General features: G+C 44.6%; 1 protein-coding gene across 3 annotated transcripts in view; it reads right to left on the bottom strand.

Moving 5' to 3' along the window:
* Nucleotides 1-20,218, bottom strand: part of LOC122395406 (serine/threonine-protein kinase N) — a 32,471-nt gene extending 12,253 nt beyond the window's left edge. Inside the window, exons 1-3 of one of the 3 annotated variants that reach the window (XM_043392951.1) lie at nucleotides 19,791-20,218; nucleotides 14,333-14,461; nucleotides 12,010-12,211 (exon numbers count right to left, since the gene is read on the bottom strand). In XM_043392951.1, the coding sequence (XP_043248886.1) occupies nucleotides 12,010-12,211; nucleotides 14,333-14,461; nucleotides 19,791-19,871 (412 nt within the window). In that variant the 5' untranslated portion in view covers nucleotides 19,872-20,218. Of the gene's footprint in view, nucleotides 1-12,009; nucleotides 12,212-14,332; nucleotides 14,462-18,297; nucleotides 18,548-19,790 lie in introns of those variants that run through there. The other 2 variants (XM_043392948.1, XM_043392950.1) reach the window with 2 other exon arrangements.

Below are 20,218 nucleotides of genomic sequence, written 5' to 3'. Positions count from 1 at the left end.
AAGCTTTATCGTTACTAACCTCAAAAATGTCATATCACATATTTATTCGAAAGTACGGTGTCGATTACGAGAATGAAATTACGTTCCAAGACATTTTCCATCGAAACGCCAAGCTTCATCGTTCCTAACCTCAAAAATGTCATATCACATATTTATTCGAAAGTACGGTGTCGATTACGAGAATGAAATCACGTTCCAGGACATATTTTCTATCAAAACGCTAAAATTTATCGTTCCTAACCTCAAAAATGTTATACCCCACCGATTTCTTATCGAGAATAAAAATTTCGAAGATTTAGATGCGTTTGTTCGAAAGTACGATGTAGATTGCAAAAATGAAATCGATTTCCAAGGCGTGTTTATTAACGAGAACCTGAACGTTTGGAATATTGTTTAAATTACACGGCTGGGAGTCGCGTGGGCGTCGGATCGTGTGATCGCGTCTCGTTACATCCGAGAGTTTCAAGTGTCCAATAGGTGAAATCGTAAAGTACTCGATTCCCACTTCCTGTAACCCACTAGAGATATCTCGGAGGCAAGTCTAAAGTCTCCCACGTGTTTAATGTACTCCTCAAGTATAATATAAGCGTAGAAAGAGGCGCTGCTCTTCTTTGTTTCGCGTATACACCGTTACGCGCGAATTTCCCATCGCCACTTTTCGCTAGACTGGCTACCGAACGATGTTGTAAACGTGCAGCTCGACGAGTATAAAATTTTTACGTTTTTCGCGCGAGATAAATAATAATTTCACATGTTTACGATAAAATACAATTGAATACAGATTATTCTTATCCTTGCACGTGTTAAAAATGTCCATAAACAAAAGTAATTAAAAGTACGTAAATGTTATCCCGAGTTCCCTTATCGATCGTTTCGAAACAAGCTGCACGCGGTTAAGGAAACAGGACCGTGTTCAAATAGAACTTCTACGATCGTACGTATGCAGAAACAACGATCTGAAAGTACATAGATCGCGAGAACCGAGTGTCAGAATTATAAGTACAGCTTCCGGGCGAGCCGGAACCCGCCGAACAATTAACATCAATCAATTCCACTTACGTAATTATATCGACGCTGTTTGCGAAACATACGCGACTTTAATACAACGGTCACACCCTGATACCTTTTTTTCCATCGCCAATATTGCCCGTACAGGACGATTTTAATAACTGGGCGGGGCCACAGCCCCCCTTCCACGCGAAGACAAACAAAAAATCTATAGCGAAACTTTGCATTTTTTCTAAGTTTTCAAAACATAAAAACTGTAAGCGTGCTGGACGAGGATTAAATAAATAACAAAGTGCAGGTGAAACAGAAAAGTAAAAAGAAAATTCCAAATTTGAAAAAATTACGAGGAAGCAACTCTATAGCGTGACCTAGTTGCTAGAATCGGCCTGTAAACGCGCCGCGTACGGCGTACGCGGATTTCCTGCGCGCCGAAATGCGTAAACACAACGGGGCGAATCGCTGCGATCCCTCGTTTACGCATTCGACAAGTTTATGCTCCATCGCGTCTAGAAATTTAACGGGTGCAACTAAAATTTAACAGAGACTAACGAGTCGCCATATAGATGGAAACCAGGTCTGTGTAATTCCAAAGACTGAACTCGAACCGTCTCGTTAAGCGTATAGCGAACGTTAATGGTTAAAAAAAGGGAGGGTATTTGCTCCCTGGGGCAGTCTCCGTTTAGCGGCGCCACCAGCATACGTCCAATTATCCGAGCAAACTCTATCGGATGGATCGCGGGCGAACAATAGTCGAGGCGGTGTAAATTTCCTCGTTTCTCTTCCGAGTGGCGGCGCGGCTGACGAAATTTCTTTCGAGACCGGCGGACCGTGAAGGCTCTTCGGAATGATTTATCATCAATAAGCACGCGGTCGGGGCCACGAGGTTTGTCCAGCCGCACAGAAAACGCAACGGTAATGACGCGAGCGCACGTCGCGCCGACAAAGCGACACGTAAGTGCGCGTAAGTGCAACGCCATGCGCACGGACAACCGCACTTGCACTGTCGGCTGCGCACGCTTAGCCTGACATGTCCGAATAAGGCGAGCCACGGAGCAGGACAGAGAGAAAGAGAGGATATACAGGGTGAGGCACGAATCAGTCCTCACGATTTTTTAACCCCTTTCGATGGTCTGACAAAAAACAGTTTTCTATCGAAGTTGATCAATTATGTTTAAATTTGATAAATAATAATTAATTACTTATTTTTTAATTTGAGCAACTGCAATTTCTTGTCGATTAAATACTGATTAACTTCGATAGGAAACATTCTTTTGTCAGATCATCGAAAGGGGACTAATTCGTGCCTCACCCTGTATATCGCCCGGGATTGAAAAATTCAAAACCCGTGCGGACAGGTTCTCTGGGAGACGTCGAAAGGGAACAACGGAAGGAAGAAGCTCCTCCGCGCAGAGGAAAAAGGTAATGGCGTTCGGAACAGAAAGCCGAGAGAAGAAAGAGGACAATGAGGAGGATATCGGCTGTCGCCGCTCGCCTTCCGCAGTAACCATTAAAGGACTTTCTGCGAGTTATTCCTTGAACGTCCAAGTCCTTCGTTCCGCCATCTACAATACGCTTTATGCTCGCTCAATTAATCGAATCACGCTTTGTTGTTTAACATGCGTACCGTGTGTTTTATTTTTATTTCGCAATAGGATATCTACGTCAGTCGGAAAACCCGTTCTCTCAAACATACGCACGAAATTTCAGGGCAACGTTTCTAACCTCAAATTATAGTTTCGGAAAAGAATTTTTTTCTCAAAACTGGGTAGGATTTCGGGTGTGCGTCTATTTACCAAAAATGGTTGCAATTGATCCTCGCACCAGAAAATAATTTCTCCAGAACGATTTGAAACTTTTAATTTTGTCGAAAAATCTGTTCATCTACTCGAATTTTTTTCTCAAACTTGGGTAGGATTTCGGGGGTATTTGTAAGGACAAAAAATGATTGTAATTGACCCCCGCACCAGAAAATAATTTTTCCAGAACGATTTGAAACTTTTTAATTTTGTCGAAAAATCTGTCCACCTACTCGAATTTTTTTCTCAAAACTGGGTAGGATTTTGGGGGTATGTCTATTCACCAAAAATGATTGCAATTGATCCTCGCACCAGAAAATAATTTCTCCAGAACGATTTGAAACTTTTAATTTTGTCGAAAAATCTGTTCATCTACTCGAATTTTTTTCTCAAACTTGGGTAGGATTTCGGGGGTATTTGTAAGGACAAAAAATGATTGTAATTGACCGCCGCAGCCGAAAATAATTTTTTTAGAACAATTTGAAACTTTTTAATTTCGTCGAAAAATTTTTCGGTTGTTATGGCTACACGTCTACTCGTCTGTGGTTCGAGCACGAATAACACTATGTAGCGATCCGACGGAGGTATTATAGTTTCTTTGCAAAAAATTCCCCAGAAATACTCTCAGAAACAACGTGGAAAAATGGTCAAAAAGTAGCAGAGAAATGATTCGTGAAAAAGAGAAACGCAACACGATGGGTACAATGCGGCATCGAGGAGTCGGCGAAACCATGTCATTAACGCAGTACCAGAACACGTGCCCCATTATGTTCCGTTTCTGCGACCTGAGGGGGCGACGACAAAGGCTTTCCTTGTTTCCAGACTGCAAAACTCCACGCTCTCTCCCGCCGCGTGTTTCCTTCTCGGTCCCATTGCGCGCGAAAACAATGAATGGAATTATCGACGCGCTCGTGCACGCGCGCTTTCGAAAAGAAACACGCGAACCGGAGCTTTTCTTTGCCGGCGGAGTCGTTATTATCTTTTTCAGCGATTCCACGACCTCGTGGCGCAACGCGTGCAGCCCCTGGGATCAAGGTAAAACAGGGTGCACGCGCCACGATGCGGACTTTTTCTGCATAATTTCAAGGTTTCGAAGATGCTCCTTCTCCGCAACGGAGGGCGCCACTTTTGGGGCCAGAGCCACAGCCGTGTTACGTTCACTTTCATTTCTGTGAAAACTGTCAAAAATTGATTGCATTTTTGTCGGAAGCCCAACGATTTAAAGGGAACAGAAAAAAATGTATTTGTTAAATTAATTACGAGAGGGTTGAGCGTACAGTTCCAAGGATTCCGCTAATTTATGGGTAGGAAAAAAGATACGTTTGGATTTTTGCATCGTTATAGCCCATTAACGGACTGTTAATGCCCGTGGAGATAACAATTTAGACCGCATTAACGAGCAGAAGCGTATCGTGGCCGGAGGATTGATGGGCGATGCAGGGAACGGCATTGGAAATTAAAAATTTTAATTCCCGATGGCCAGAAGGCTGTAACACGATTTCCTCTGCTAATGCACACGAGCACCGGGGCTCTCGCGTCGTTCATTCACGATCTCTTTAGCGTCTCGAACGGCGGCGTTCTCCGCGTAGCCACACGATTCGCACACAGAGGCGCGCGTTCACAAACCGTAACCCACGGTGAAGGGGGCCTAGACTTCCTACGGCATATATTAATATATGTAAGAAGTAATTGTTCCTGCCTCGTAAAAGGGGATGGCGCGCGGCTCTACAACATCCTTATTACGGTACCGATTAAAATAATTAGCGTGGATAGAAATTCAGCAGAAACCTGGCAGAAATCGCGGCTCGCACGCACGCCAACATCGGCTCGTAACGCGATCGCCCGGCGTCAACTCGACGAGCTTTAGCGATGGAATCTGTTTATTAATTAGCTTAAACGTTGCTCAACCATTGTATTACCGGCGGTAACGATGAAAAGAAGAAATTCTCATTCCGGTGGCGCGTCGGCGTTCAATAAAAATAGAACCGGGGAAACCAACAATTCCCGTACACCGAGCGTGATTTTTAACGTCTATTTCTACAACGATCGCGGCTAAAAATATACAGGGTGTCCCGCGCGACTGGGGGAAAGCTACACCCTTAAAACGACCAGACTACCGCGTATTTTTTTCAAACGAAATCCTACAATTTTTATTACATTTTTAGTTCAAGTCTCCAAATATTATAAAATTACTTTCATAGTAATCATTTACTTCAGGGACCTAAACTCTCATTTTGATGATTTTTAAATATGTTATAGAAAATAAGATTCTGAACAACTAAATTCAACACTCTCAACGTTGGGGTGCCCCCTATCTGCTGTTTCTATAAACATCGACCGGGGGACCAAAATAATATAACGGGTGAACCTAAAAGTTACACTTAACCGATTTCAATGAATTTTTAAATATCTCGGAATCTAAGGCCGTGCAGCGGTTATACGTATAGGGGAAAATTTTCTATAACATATTTTGCAATCGTCAAAATCGAAGTCGAGGTCCCCCAAAGGAAATAATTCGTAATCGTGAGAAAATGTAGTTTTGGAGGAAAGCAACGCGAGAGAACGTTTCACAGACGGTTTCTGATAACGTCGATGGAACGGGAGGGCACGTCAGTCGAATCTATGGACAGGTTTCTTTCACTGAGCGATCGTGGGCGTCGAACGTGTGACCTATAATCGCGTCAGAGGCGATCCAACGTCAACGCGGCGTTACGAGACTTCTGTAATTCGTGACTCACCGGGTCTTATCGATCCCTGATTTTTCTTATATCACGCAATGACGACACCGGCATACCGGAAACGCGGGGATCGATTAGTCGTCGCGTGGAAAACAAGCGTCACGAATCTAATCTTTCGCGATGATGGGAAAGAGAACGTTCAAACAAACAGACATGAAAAATTGGTTACGGACAATAACGATTCCGAGCGTCGGGGGCGTAGTTAGCGGCGTACCATTCGACATGGAAAATTTCCAAAAATTATATAGCACGAAGAAACGGCGAGGATTTATTTTAGCGTGCACGAATGTCTAACTGTGAAACAGGACACATAAATATACGTTCAAACTGTTGTTTATTACATAATATTATACGTTCGTTCTATCCGCTGGTAAGGTGCAATACGTAGTTGAGGGGTCTGGACGTGCAAGCTGTTAATGATGCACTCGGTGCACGCGTGACGCATACATACAGGGTGACTCGCGTAGAAACTGGGACGAGTTACAGAGTTACAGAGTTCCTCTCCGACCGGATACACAAAAAATTATTACGCTGGTTTGAATATTTCTGAACGGTCCGTTGACGATAGAATAAATCAAGTCGTGTTGCACGGTTCACCCTGTATACATATATTAATTTGCAAAAATCTAATACCAGTTTTATCGCACACACGCTATTAAAAATAATTGGACGTCAGACGTATTAACATTTTGGGATTTTTCGAACGCCGTACGACAAAAGATCCTGTAATTAACGCGTCGAGGTATTTGGCCGACTAATGGCTCGCTTCGCTTGGGAAAAAATTGCGTAACTTCCGCTCCCGTGGCGAGTCGAGAGAGACGCGCGACAAAAATAGGACGACGTTAAAACGCAAACGTCGAAGGCACGCGAAACGGACAGAGCACCGGCGCGCGCGATAAAGTTTTGCGCCGTGTCTGGTTTTACTGGGCCACCCAGTGAAAGTATAACGAGACACCGTGCGTGCAACGCGATTACGAAGTTACGCTGACGAAATTCGCCGAACGAGCGGATGAATCGAAAGCATAAAGCGAGCCGGTTACCGAGCGATCATTGAGATCGTCCGGGGATCCGTTGTACGCGATACGCGAACAGGGGCTACGTGATTCGCGATACGGGACGCACGAATTATGTAACGCCCCGGTTGCGTTTATCTAGCGGCGGGTTCGCGCCGTTTCGAACGAACGTCGGTTAAGAAACGATAACGAGCAAAAGAAAGGACGAGCGGCGCGGCCCAATGAATTAACCAAGTTTTATACGTCGAACGGTCATATTTCGCGCGTCCGTATACCGGTATTTCTCGATTTTAATCGGAAACAAGGATCTGAACGCCGAATGACTACTAGTTGCCCGCTAAGTGGAATTTATGAAGTTGCAAGGGATCCGATTGCACGCCATTATCGGATCGTATGAGAATTACTTTATGGGCTACAAATTAGAATCTGTATTTATGTCGTGTAAAACTGACTTCGCGTTCGATCGTTCCACGGAACTGCTTCGCCGATACGTTTATCGACCCTCAACGATTCAGCGTTTACCAAATACGATTGTCTTATGTGAAGAATACTTGTGTGTAAGGCAGAGAATACATGTAAAAGTTTCATTGTCTGTCATTTTTGTCGTACGTTCACGAAAATGGTACCGATGGTCTGTTGAGATCTTTCCGATTAAAACGAGTACAAACACGATATACATTAAATTAGTAGTACATAAGTTATGTATATACATCGAGTTACTGTGTGAAAATAGTACCAATGGATTGCTGAGATTTTTCCGATTAAAACGAGTACAAACACGACATACATCGGATTAATTATAGTAGTATGTACAAATTAACTTGATGTGTATACATAGGTTATGTACTACTATAATTAATCTGATGCATATCGTGTTTGTACTCGTTTTAATCGGAAAAATCTCAGCAATCCATTGATACTATTTTCGCACAGTAATTCGATGTATATGCATAACTTATGTATTACTAATTTAATGTATATCGTGTTTGTACTCGTTTTAATCGGAATAATCTCAGCAATCCATTGATACTACTTTTACGAACGTGTGACAAAAATGACGGAAAATGAAAGTTTCTTTACCACCTGATATTTTTTTTACTCGTGTCATCCCCACGTGAACTCGTAAAATTAAGGCAGACTTTTTTTACCGCGTTTGCCCCCCGTGACGGTTCTTCGAAAGTTTACCCTTGTCCTCAAACGCAAAACGCTTGGAAATAAAGGAAACCGCCGTACGAACCGTTATTTCGATAAATACACAGCCCCGTGAGCCGAACAGCGACATTATCGTAATTTCGCAGCGCGGGATAAACGCAGACGACTTGGAGCGCAATCCATGCGTGTCGCGATATCTCTATTACCGAGCGCGGGATCATTAAATTTCTAAAGTTCCCGCGAGCCTCGCGAACTGTCGCAAGATTTCACGTCGGCGGGCGACTAGGGGGCCCCGGGAGCGCAGGTAGTCCCTAAACAAGGACGACGTAGTGGGGGGGAAGGGGGGCCTCAGGGCCTCCCTGATACACGACAGCGTGGAATGCGAAAGCGTGGGTTCGGTTCGGACTGAAACGCGATCTCGATACACATCGAGAGGCGACCGGCCGGACGGCCGCCGGCTAAATACTCGCGCATGCGCGCAACGGTACTCCCAGCAAGCGATCGTTCGACCGATCGATTCTCGTAGTACGTTCTCGATTCTATTATACAGAGCGGATTCACGCAACTACAACGAGCCGTATCTCTGTTACGAGTCGAGTTAGAAAGAAACGTTATAGGGGGAAAACGAACGGTTTCGAAGGGGCCACAAGATAGTGTAAATAATTTTCCTACAGGTGGACGCGTAATGGGCACACTGTTTATTTGCTCGTCATTATCGAGAAACGAATAGCTCCTCAAAGCGTAATGGTCTTCTACAGAGAATTTCAGAAGTTCTAGTTTTATTTTGGCATACGAAGTCACGTCCCTCGCCGAGGAATTGACTCCCGCGTATCACAAAGGAGCGTTTTCGCTGTTCATCGACGGAGAGTATTACACGCACGTAGAACCCGAAGAACTGGAAAGTGAACCGTGAGTCCTCGTGCACGGCGTTCGTTATTGGCTACCACGGGAAGCGGACTACGCGAACGAAAGGAGGGAATATACTTTCTCCCGAACAGTCTCATCCGCGGGATCTTATCCTGAACGAACTCGTGTGCTCCGTATATTCGGTTGGTAGCAGTGCAAGCAGAAGGGGGTACACGCAAGGTGTCCTGGGGAACGTCCCAGGATGATTGTTAACGCATCGTTGATCGACGAGAAAAATTTTTTATTTTATTAAAGATATGAAATATCAAAGACAGGTAGATTGGAACGACCTGTTAATTTCATGGAAACACTGTCGTCCAAATATGGGTGATACGAGCGTGGGGGGATTAACGGAGGGTTAACGAGAATATCCGGAATCTAAACCAGTCGTTCCCCTAGGAAATGATGCAGTGAGGTTAGTTCTGGTCGCGATGATATTGTCAGGACCGCTTTGAATGGCACTTCGCAGAGGTAACTGAATGAGGTGGCCCGCGAGGCAGGTTGCTGGTCCCGAGAACGTATGATGACTGACTTAACTGGAGTGGATAGAGCGTCTGGGTCCACGGTATAAATAGATGCTACCACTTACCGTCAATTCAAAGAGAACACAAGACTGCGCTCCTAGTCGCGGGCGAGTACGTACGAAGCCTCGGGCTCGTCACGAAGCGGCACCGATACCGAGGTGCCACCCAGTGGCGTAACTATACTCCTCCAAGGTCGACGGAACCATAGAACCTACAGTTCCAACGCTCGCGCGGCCGATCTCACGTTTTCGTGATTTCGCGAATCGATCCCTCTCGAGTCGAAATTTTGCGTACGCGATCGTGCATATTTACTCAAATAAATTTCAATACTTTATCTCGCTTATCGCGATGACTAAACGTTTGTCGAAGCGAAGCACCTACCAACAAACGACCAAGAATGACTGATGAATTTTTAAGAATTCTATACTTGCTAGTTTCTCAAAAAAAAATTTTTCTAATTATTTTGCAAAGTGATTAACAGTGGGTTTTCACGCCTTGCTCTCCAAATAAAAATTACAGTTTGAATCGCAGAACGAAACAACCAAGGAAAGACTTACTTTCAGGACTGCCAACACGCCGCGTAAATGGAACGAAATCCCAACGTTGTACGCGATGTAAATTGAATCGAAGTCGAATCCGGCGATCTGGTTTGCACAATGCACGCACCACGGATTGAAATTCTACGCCCGTGTCCACCACATCGAGTACCATGACCCCCCCGATTACTAGGATCGGAGTTAATCATTCCTAATTTATGTCCAGTAACTGCGTCGCTAGTGCTCAAACCGGGGGGAATGGCCAGTGCCGCGCCGACTGGAAATGCCATTAGAGAACCGTTTCCGGATGACAATGTTCCGTTGACTGGAAACGCGTGTCCCGTGCAACGATCTAATTGTACAGAGTAACGTTTCCACGCGGTTAACTATGCTTTAATAGGCCAATAACGATTCGAAAACCTTATCGGATAATAATGCGATCGTCGTGAATTCTTAAGCTGGTTAAGCGTACGCGATTTCATCAATTTTTTAAAATTCGAAAATATAAAATTCGCTCGAACGAATAGATTTTAAAATGGTTTTAACACGTTCATTGTCCGTGACCCATATATGGGCCACAACGCCATGCTTTTGGATACGCCGCTATGAGACCGGACAGTGAACGCGTTAAGAAAAGAGAGAGAATTTGAACTTTGTATTTTTTTGCAAAAACGTAACGAGAAACCGACTTTTTCCCCAAAGGTTTACAATAGAATAAATAATACGGTATCTAACCGAAATTTTGAAATAGTTTCAACATGTTCACTGTCCATGACCCGTATATGGGTCACAGCGCCATGCTTTTGGATACGCCGCTAAGGGACCGGACAGTGAACGCGTTAAGAAAAAAAAAAAAAAGAATTTGAACGGTGTATTTTTTGCGAAAACGTAACGAGAAACCGATTTTTTGTTTTGTTCCAAAGGTTTACGGTAGAATAAATAATACGGTATCCCCCCTGGAGGAAGAGCAAGCACGGGGACGACCGAGTAAAATTGCATTGCTATGCCTCGGTCGTGAACGAATTATGCGACGAGACCGAAAGCGTTACAGGAGCGGAGAAACGCGGCGCCAGAAGCGTAAACGATTTTTCAGCGCAGTTTATCAAACCACGCATCGTTGAATCGTCGACGAAAACGATCGCCGTGGCCAGGTCGGTTGGTGCCCCCGAGCTGGACATGCTCGATTTGCCGGGAGCCCGATGGCGGAGCAAACCGGGTAGCCGGCCATGCACTGTTGGGCTTTATAAACCGAAGACGTCGTCTCGACGGCTCGTTAGCGGGTGGAGTTATTAAGTGGCTGCTCGTTAACACACAGAGCGCAGTCGTTAGCGTGGCAGAAGGGAACGTACCGGAACACTCTCGTCATTACTCCGATGTATCGATAAGTTGCCCGTGAATAAGCAGAAATATTAATTGATACGTCCGAAAGAGACCTACAGTCGTTCCGTCGGCCCGTAAAAATAAACACTGAATTGAGGGGGGAGGGGTCCCGACTTAGGAGGCAACATAGTTATTATTTACATATTTGGTAAAAAATAAAAAAAGTGTGTCTGTTAAAAAATTGATACGAGTGCTCCTCGGTGGTGAAATAGAGACACGATTAATAAATAGAACATTAATGGTCTCGGACGCGCGAACGCTGGAACGTTCGAGATATTGTTTGCATTTTAAGTGACGGGCAGTCATTGAACTTGACGACCTGAGCGCGTTTATCTAAATGGCAGTCGTTTCAACGTGCCATAAATTTCCATTTTCGACGATTAATATGGAACGACTGACGGTGTCAAAGGCGTCTTTAACCCTCTTAATACCTCGCAAGCGATGCCAGAAACAAAGTACTTCAACTCATATACACACGATAAAATTATAAATTTGAAAAAAAGACACTTGGAATAAATTATATCGGCCCACCGAAATGGTTCCTAAAAATGTTTGCTCAAAGTTATATAATTTGTAAAAAAAAAATTCTTAAATAGGAAGACTCCACAAGATACCGCTGCAAAAAGTGTGACGCGAGACCGTGCAAAGATGACTACGCGCGAAATCCGCCGCGGCGTGCATCCTTTCTAAGGCGAGCTAATTATAGGACACAGTTTTCGTTTCGCGACCTCTGTCGTCGAGGGGTTAAAAAAGAATCCTTGAACTCGTTTTACGGGCGTCGAGCGCGCCCGCTAGCAGCAAAAGTAATTGATCGGCACGAGAGTCTAACGCGCTCGGCATTACGTAAAACCCGTTTAGGCGGGCGTAAGTCCGCCTTATCCTCTCGGTCAATGCCATGACGGGCGTTAACGCGAATACAAAGATGGTATCTCGTCGGCCGTGCGACTTCGCCTTACCTTGACCGTTCGAGTGATTTTGCTGGGGCGACTGGGGCTGGCCCTGCGTCAATATAATCTGACTCTCGAGCTGCTGGAGCTCCGCATGAAGCTCGTTCAGCTTGCTGTTCGCCTTTTTCACGATCGTCGCCACGTCGGACAGCGCTTTACGATCGGTCGCGACCTCCCTCAGCTTCTCGGCGCCGGCCTTTATTTTCAACTCCTGCAACAAAGTGAACGTTCGTTCCCTCGTTTTACGGGCCAGAACCACCGTTTTTCGCCAACTCATCGCGAACCGAGCCCCCGCGCGTGTGTCCCCGCCCACGAGCAACACCGACGATCGCGTTTTCGAATTTTCTTAACCGTTCCGAGTGCCCGCGAGCGCCACCTGTCGCCGCTCGGCGAGACACCGAATCGAAAAACAAACATGGCGAACCTGTCGAATCCTTCGAAAAATCGCTTAACGAACATTCCCGTGACTCTCGTGACACACGCGTCTATGAACGTCTCCCCGCGAGACGGAGGGACAGAGGCGGAATTTCGCTTCGCGGAATTCAGACGCGGGCAATTATCGTTATCGATCTATCAATCGCTTAAGCGCGTCCGTCGCTCGAAACCGCTCCTCTCCCGCGGCAAATGAGACGTAAAATTATACTTGTGCCTCGTGCCCCCGGTGGTCTATCCTTTCATTCTATTACCGCCTATTATATTTGCTATATAACTTCTCTCGACGGGCGCGCACACCCGTTAGAGGCCTGCACCTTCTAATCACGCTGCTCGAGCCGTGAATAATATTTGCGAGCGATGTTTAATGAAACGATGACCCGTTTCGTAGATGAGATCGTTTCGAGAAATATTTCACTCCGTTCGTCGGGTACGATGATTTATAAGTTCACGATATCGTTCGAGATACCGGGTGATCGGAACGGACCGACGAATAAAAAAAATTTTTTTTTTTTGGGTCTGGTCGTCGATTTCTGAAAGAATTTATCAATCGTGAACGAAAGCCAATCATTTTTTCCAGTAATTGCACGCAACCGACTTCTCGTGCATCACCTCGCGTTAAGTACAGATAATACAATGCGGACCAGCGATAATAACGACGCCAAGGGTGTAATTACAGTTTTGCCTCGCCTGAGCTCGATTCGACGAGATTGTGCGAATACAGGTCACGATGCAATAACGAAACGGAAAAAGAGCCGAGCGAGTGGAAGAGAAAAGGGAACGTTGGCTTCGTACATAAAACTTGTTTCCACGCAACTCGTGGAAGTATTTCAGACCACCCTCGAGTTCCTTTCTGTATCGGCTCGACTCTCGGTACACCGGCTCGAACAATATCCTCCTTTCGTCGATGATTAATTACCGAACGCAACGTGTCACACGGCGACGAAAATTCCGATTCGAGCTTGGACCAATTTATTACAAAATAATCGATGCATTGCAATTTTAATGCTAATAAAAAAAAATTTCGAAAATCAAAATATTCGACAATTATTTCGACGGGTGTTTTAGTTTATGTTACAGCAATGCTTGGGACAGTTAAAAGAAACGCGAAAAGGGAATGAAATCTCCGGCTTTGTATCTCGCCGAACGTAGAAAAGGACAGCGAATAAAAATAATAGTTTGCTATGTTTGCGTCGTCTCGTCGATATTCGAGCCCGGATCAGGTTGCACTGCGCGCTCCGCTCAACGCCGAGCTTCCTGACGTGTCCGGGGGAGTCCCCTCTTAGTCATTCGAGAATTGTTGTACCACGGTTACTTCCAAGATCAAATATAACAGTTCTACGCACCTGGGACAAAACTGTCTCTAAAACGGTTAAGAGAGTCGGAAACTTTTGGGAGAAATATAAAATCGACCAACCGAAGAAGACGAACGGGCGTTATGGCGCGTCGCGTCCCCGTAACTCGTTATCTTATTGGCGGTTTCGTCGTACGGCGGGGGGGTTCGTTTTTCCCTCCGAAATGACCATAAATTCTGCCCCGGATCCATTAGTCACGTGGACCGTGCCGGTTTTCAACGGGCGTGCCTCGGGATCGACGGTGGTCTGACACATATCGGATATATACTTCTTTCTCTCTCGGTCCCTCGCCGCGTAGTGGCGAAAAAGGAGAAACACGGAGGAGAGCAAGGAGATACGAAAGAAGGGAAGGATATACACTCCCCGTTCCCCCCTCCCCACCCCCTGACGCTTCCCCTCTACGTTACCACCTCTCCTCGTCAAACGCGCGGATGGATCTCTCGTGCTCGTGCGAGTTACTGCTACCGTGTATGCGGTGCGCGAAGAAAAAAAGAGAGCTTCGGAGAAGAGGTGTAGCTAAGAAGGATAAGCGAAACTCGACATACCTTGCGTATTTCTCGGCGTATGTGCTCCCGGAGCTCGTCGAGACGAACCGGCAAGGGCACCTGGTCACTGCCAGCCACTCCATACTTGCTCGACAGTTCGTAAAGAACCGGGTGCCTGATGTAATCGCCCTGAAACAGATCCCCGAATTCGATTATTACGCCACGTTCTCCGCGAATAATGGACTTTCAAGAAAAGCTATAAATCACGAAGTTCGAACGCCACCGATCGGCCAGCGACGCGACGACGTGCGCGAGCCGGTCCTAACCTCACTTTTTCTACGAAACGAAACATCGCGACTCTTTCGTTCTCGCTGTTAAATTTCATAGAATCTGTTATCTTTCGATGACGCTGTTGTTTTGTTATAGAATTCATTAATCTTGTACGTCTGTCCGCGGAGATTGATTTCACGCTTCGTGTACGAACTTGTGCAATTCTGTATTTTTCGGTTTTGGTTGCTGCCGCGTACTTTTCCACGTCGATCCACATCTCGATGGGGTTGAGGTCGCGAGATTGTGCCGGCCATTTTGATACATCGATATTTCTTTCAGATAAAAATGTTTTACTTGCTTTGTAATATGTTTTGGGTCGTTATCGTCGTTTGCGTACGCGTATGTAATATGTTCCTCGCGATGTCTCGATAAACGTACGTGTTCGAAATCCCTTCGAGCGCTGTTTATCGATATTGCGTACCAAATGATCGATCGATCCGTTAAATCGGGATCGCAATTTTATTTCCGCGCGGTTCGAAATTGGGTTTGACGTTTGAATTTTTCCGAGAACCGCGGTAACGATTGGTTGTAATTTGAGAGGAAAACAGCCAAGTATACACACCTCCGGACACCGCCGGAAATTGTCTGGCGCGCACTGCGGATGTACACACGGCTGTCGACTCATTCAACCGTAGTTATAAAACTGTACGAGAAAATATTGATCTTAACGTTCCCAGTAACAGTATCCGATATTTTCTATCGAGCTATTAAATACGGGCTAATCGATCGACGTTTGAATCGTTTGGTCCCTAGTTGACCTTGATCAAAATACACGATCAATTAACTTAATCGCGCCATCGTGCTGCTTGTACATCGGAGTGGATCGAATGCTCGAATTTCGAATCGATACAAGAAACATTATCGAACAAAATTCGAATCAATCGATAAAATACACATCTGCATAATAATTTTCAAAAACAAATTAGAATAAAATTAAAAATTTTAATTATAGAATGAATATAATATATTATAATATATCGATCGAAACTAAAGTTCGTTGCGCTGATAATCGAATTAAAAAAATGGTCTAGAATTGATCATACAAATCAAAACGATGATTCATTCTATGAGTAATCTTCTCCGACAATAAATAATTTTTCGTAACAACGATCGTTAACAAATACGTCCAAGATTGAGTCATTCACCTCGTACATTACATTTATCAAATTATAATATTTAAATTGATCTTTCTATATCGTTAAACGATTCATTGATATATTCTGACGAATGTAAAAAATCAAGAAATGATTGCATCCGCTCGAGTGCTAAATATTTATTTGCATTAGATCGTATATTGACTCACAACGATTAGCAATCGAGTCTAATCTATATCTCGTTCCATTTATCGATTAAATCTAAAACCTGACATTTTGAACTTTGTACTCTGATTCTTTGTATTTTTCGTAGCGCGGTAATTTTTGATAATTGAATATAAAAATTAAGCAGCAACCGAGGCTGAGTATTATTATAAAATAAAATTAATATCGACAACGTACCGTACACGGTGCCACGCAATTCCAAAGATATTTCGATTTGCACAAATTCGGCATAGACAAGTGTCGACGCAAAATCGACTTCTTTCCCTTCTTCTGTACAGGAATAAACGACATTGTTCAACTTCGCTATGGCGACGTTATAAATAACGCGTTCGAGATTCCTCGTTATTTTTCACCGATCACCAAACACCAAATTTCACAATTTCAACCAGAACAATAAACAACTTTACCAACCAATAACCATGCCGATAAAGAGTGAGCATAATTAAGGTTCAATTAACGATCGAAATAACTCGAAATAATCCAATATTTCACGGGGCACACGATTGTTTATTGCAATCGTTTAATTCAAACGAACAAGCTAAGAACTTCGCTCGTACCTCGCAGCCACCTGTTGCGATAAAAGTGTTACTTCGCGAACAATATTGTATTCCTGTACGGGACGCTACGAACCACCATTTTGTCGCCACTTATACAATTTTCATACAACAATGATATTTCGACGCGGTTGTGTCATTCGAAATTGAACGCTCGTGCAAGACTGAAGAGACTTCGCCGATGCTTTATCTCTTATCACCGCGATAACGCCGATTCCCGAGAGCAGAAAGTGTTACAACTTCCTTAAGGTGAGAAACGTTCACATTCACCGTCGTTTACGAAATATACATATCGATCCTCGAGCCGGAAATTAAAAAAATGTTAAGATCAGTCAACCCTGGGAAAAATTTTAATGGGGCATTCTAGAGGCCAAAAGAAGACCAAAATCAAGAATACCAATTTGTTGATGGAGGCTTTGTTAAAAAGTTATTAACATTTAAAGTTCCGCCAATACTGAATTTTTTTCTCGAAAATGCGCAGGATTTCGGGGGTATGTCTATTCACCAAAAGTGATTGTAATTGACCCCCGCAACCGAAAATAATTTTTCCAGAACGATTTGAAATATTTTTTTTGTGTCGAAAAATTTCACATCTTCTCAAATTTTTTTCTCGAAAATGCGCAAGATTTCGGGGGTGTGTCTATTCACCAAAAATTATTGTAATTGACCCCCACAACCGAAAATAATTTTTTTAGAACGATTTGACAAAATTTTTTTTCGCCGAAAAATTGCACACCTTCTCGATTTTTTTTCTCGAAAGTGGATAGGATTTCGAAGGTATGTCTATCCACCAAAAGTGATTGTAATTGACCCCCGCAACCGAAAATAATTTTTCCAGAACGATTTGAAATTTTCGAATTTAATTGTTAATAACTTTCTAACGAAGCCTCCATCAACAAATTGCTATTCTTGATTTTCGTCTTATTTTGGTCTCTAGAATCTCCCATTAAAATTTTTCCCATGGTTAGCTGAACACCCTGTATAGGAAATTTTTTTTTTTTTTAACAATTTTCATCCCTTAAACGATCAGATTTAAACAGTGATTTTTAAGGGGTTAAATATTGTTTGAAAACTTTTTTTCCCCACCTTGTACAATTCGCGAATTATAAAGATAAAATAAAAACGACGAACACGTTTCAATAACCAAATGTCAATATTCTATAATTTATGGAACGATGGTTAAAAATAGAATTTAGTGTTTTGATTGAAATCTAGGTCGTTGCTATACAAATTTACCAGATGACACATTCCCACCATTGGGTGGACGTTATCAGATGGGCATGAAGATTAGGCTTAAAGCGAAAATCGTCGAACTACCTTACCAGAAACATTAAACATTATCTCGTGGGAATAGAGAAATTTTTGAATTGATAAAAACAGGCACATTGAACTCGTTCTAGCATCGCAGCATAACCAGTTATGTTTTATTTATGTATGCCTCGAACAGCTTCGTTGTTTTTCAATCGAGTTTAAAGTCACAAAGCAAAGCAGAGCGAATTTTCACTTTCCTATACACCGCGTTCAACGCGTTCCATATCCCATACAAGACATTAGTTTTAATAACGAACGTTACCTTGCACCTGAACAAATTAAAAAAAGCGTCGATTCGCGACACTCGGTAATTTATAACAGCGAAGAAAATTTTTATCGTCGACTTATAAGGATGGAAAGTAAAAATAACAATATGATTAAGTTCCCAGGTATTTCGTTTCTGGGAAACGTGCAATTTTCGGAACGCGTCGGTTGGCGTGCCGTTCTTGTTAGCCGATATAAAATCCAATTGATCGCCACGTTCGAACCGCGTGCAATATTTACAACTTACGTCAAACAGTCTGCCGGACATTTAACGCTATTCTAAATATGCCTGGGAAATTCCTGCCCGCTCCGTGCAATTAGCGTTATTTTACTTGGCAAACCGACTGGATGGAAGAAGTTTCGATGAATTCACCGACCCCCGATCGTGTCCCGACACAGTTCCCAGGGGTTTTGCGTTCGCGGCGCAAGAACTTCGCCGCTGGCTCCGAAAGATTCGCGGCGGCCTGTAGTTTTCGTAACAGCCCGTGAAACGTTCCCGAGCGATTTAAAGAAGCAACGAACCCCGAGCGAATATATGCACGCCCCGCTGTGTGCGTTTGACACACTGACGCATGAGCTATTTTCATGCATTCCGTAATATGTGTGCCATGCATAATAATCCCGAGGGGTCAACACTCGTCGCGAACATTACTGTAACAAAGGCATGAAAATCTCCGTGACCGGAAGCGTGTACACGCACCTATCGACGATATCGAGTTCCAACGATCGTTCGAAACGTTCACACTTGAAAAAAAAAAACGACGAAGAACTCGTCACGCTTTATTCTCTTTTACGAAGATTACACCGAAGACGGTGCTGTATAAATTCAACAAGATCGTAACGTTTATCGTCGAAACGCGCGTGTCAATAGAGAGGGTTTCGAGGTTAGTCCGCGCGACTTTGCGCGCGAACGATATATCGTTAATGGAAAATTTACGGCCCCTCAAAAATTCTAATCATAGCCACCTATGCTGTTATGATTAATCGCAGCAGGAAAATAGAACTCGGGGGATTAGCGAGCAGGACGCGCGGGGGCCTAACCTACGTGTACCATTTTATTTTTGGGTTACGCACAGCGCGAAGCATCTGTTGGCGAATCGCGACGGTGGCGTATATCTGTGCAGAGTTGGACAATCGGACGCGTACGGTGGACGATCATGGCTGCATTAACGCGATCCGAAATGGATCACGCGTATTCGCGTGTCGCGGGACGAGAAACGTGGAGAAACCCGGTGTGATCGTCGGGCGCAGAGATTCGATCGCGGCGTTCAGCGCTGTCCGTGCTACAATCACGCTCCTGTCAGAATGATCCTTCGACCGTTGCCCGACCACGCTTTGACAAACGCGGCGGCTGTTCCCGCAATGTCACGAAATACCACTTGTCGACAGAAACAGGTGCTACCAGGGGCTGTTTGGAAAGTTCTCGGTTGTACGTTAAACGAATCGAACAGATATCAGGTGCGCGGTGCCCGTCACGCCTCGTTAAACGTAGACCGGGTTCGGGCATTTGATAGCCGCGATCTACGAAAGGGATCGGTGATCGTCGTCGCCTTCGGGGAACACTTCCTCGAGTGTCGACGGAAGACAAGCGCGAGCCGCGTTGCAGGGAAATGAGAGGAACAGGTAGCGACCGAATCACGGCCAGAGCGATCTTTTATTATGGCGGCTGGAATGATCCGGTCGGGCGGCGACTAACACGCACAACTACGTAAAGAGAGCGTGGATGGACCTGCGACTCACCTGATAATAGCTTGATTCCGCCATCTTGGACACTATACTCCACTCACTCACTTCACTGCTTTCTATCCGTCCTTTGTGCATGGGACGACGATGTCCATTGTGTTTACACGCGTAATGCGCGATCCGCCGACGTGATGGCTACGAGCGACCGCATTTCGTGTATCGCCGCGCACGTCCAGTGCCGTCCGCGATACGTTTCCAAGTAAAACCGCGGACGGGAAGCGACACGAACTTACTACCACAGAGGGATGTATGAATGAAAGACGCGCGGCTGGCGAACGAAACGCATACACAAGCGCATTCCACCGCGCCAGACTGAAGACTGACCGGACTGACGGCGAGTACCGGGCCAATCGCGGCCGAAAGGCGCGCGCACTGTACCTTTAACGCTACCGCTGAAGGTGCGTTCACGACGTCGCGTACGCGAC

This window comes from Colletes gigas, unplaced genomic scaffold, assembly GCF_013123115.1.
Source record: "Colletes gigas isolate AHSC1104 unplaced genomic scaffold, ASM1312311v1 Colletes_gigas_Sc00005, whole genome shotgun sequence".
Taxonomy (NCBI): domain Eukaryota; kingdom Metazoa; phylum Arthropoda; class Insecta; order Hymenoptera; family Colletidae; genus Colletes; species Colletes gigas.
The sequence above is the reverse complement of the archived record's forward strand: the minus strand, read 5'-3'. Positions and strand labels throughout refer to the sequence as shown.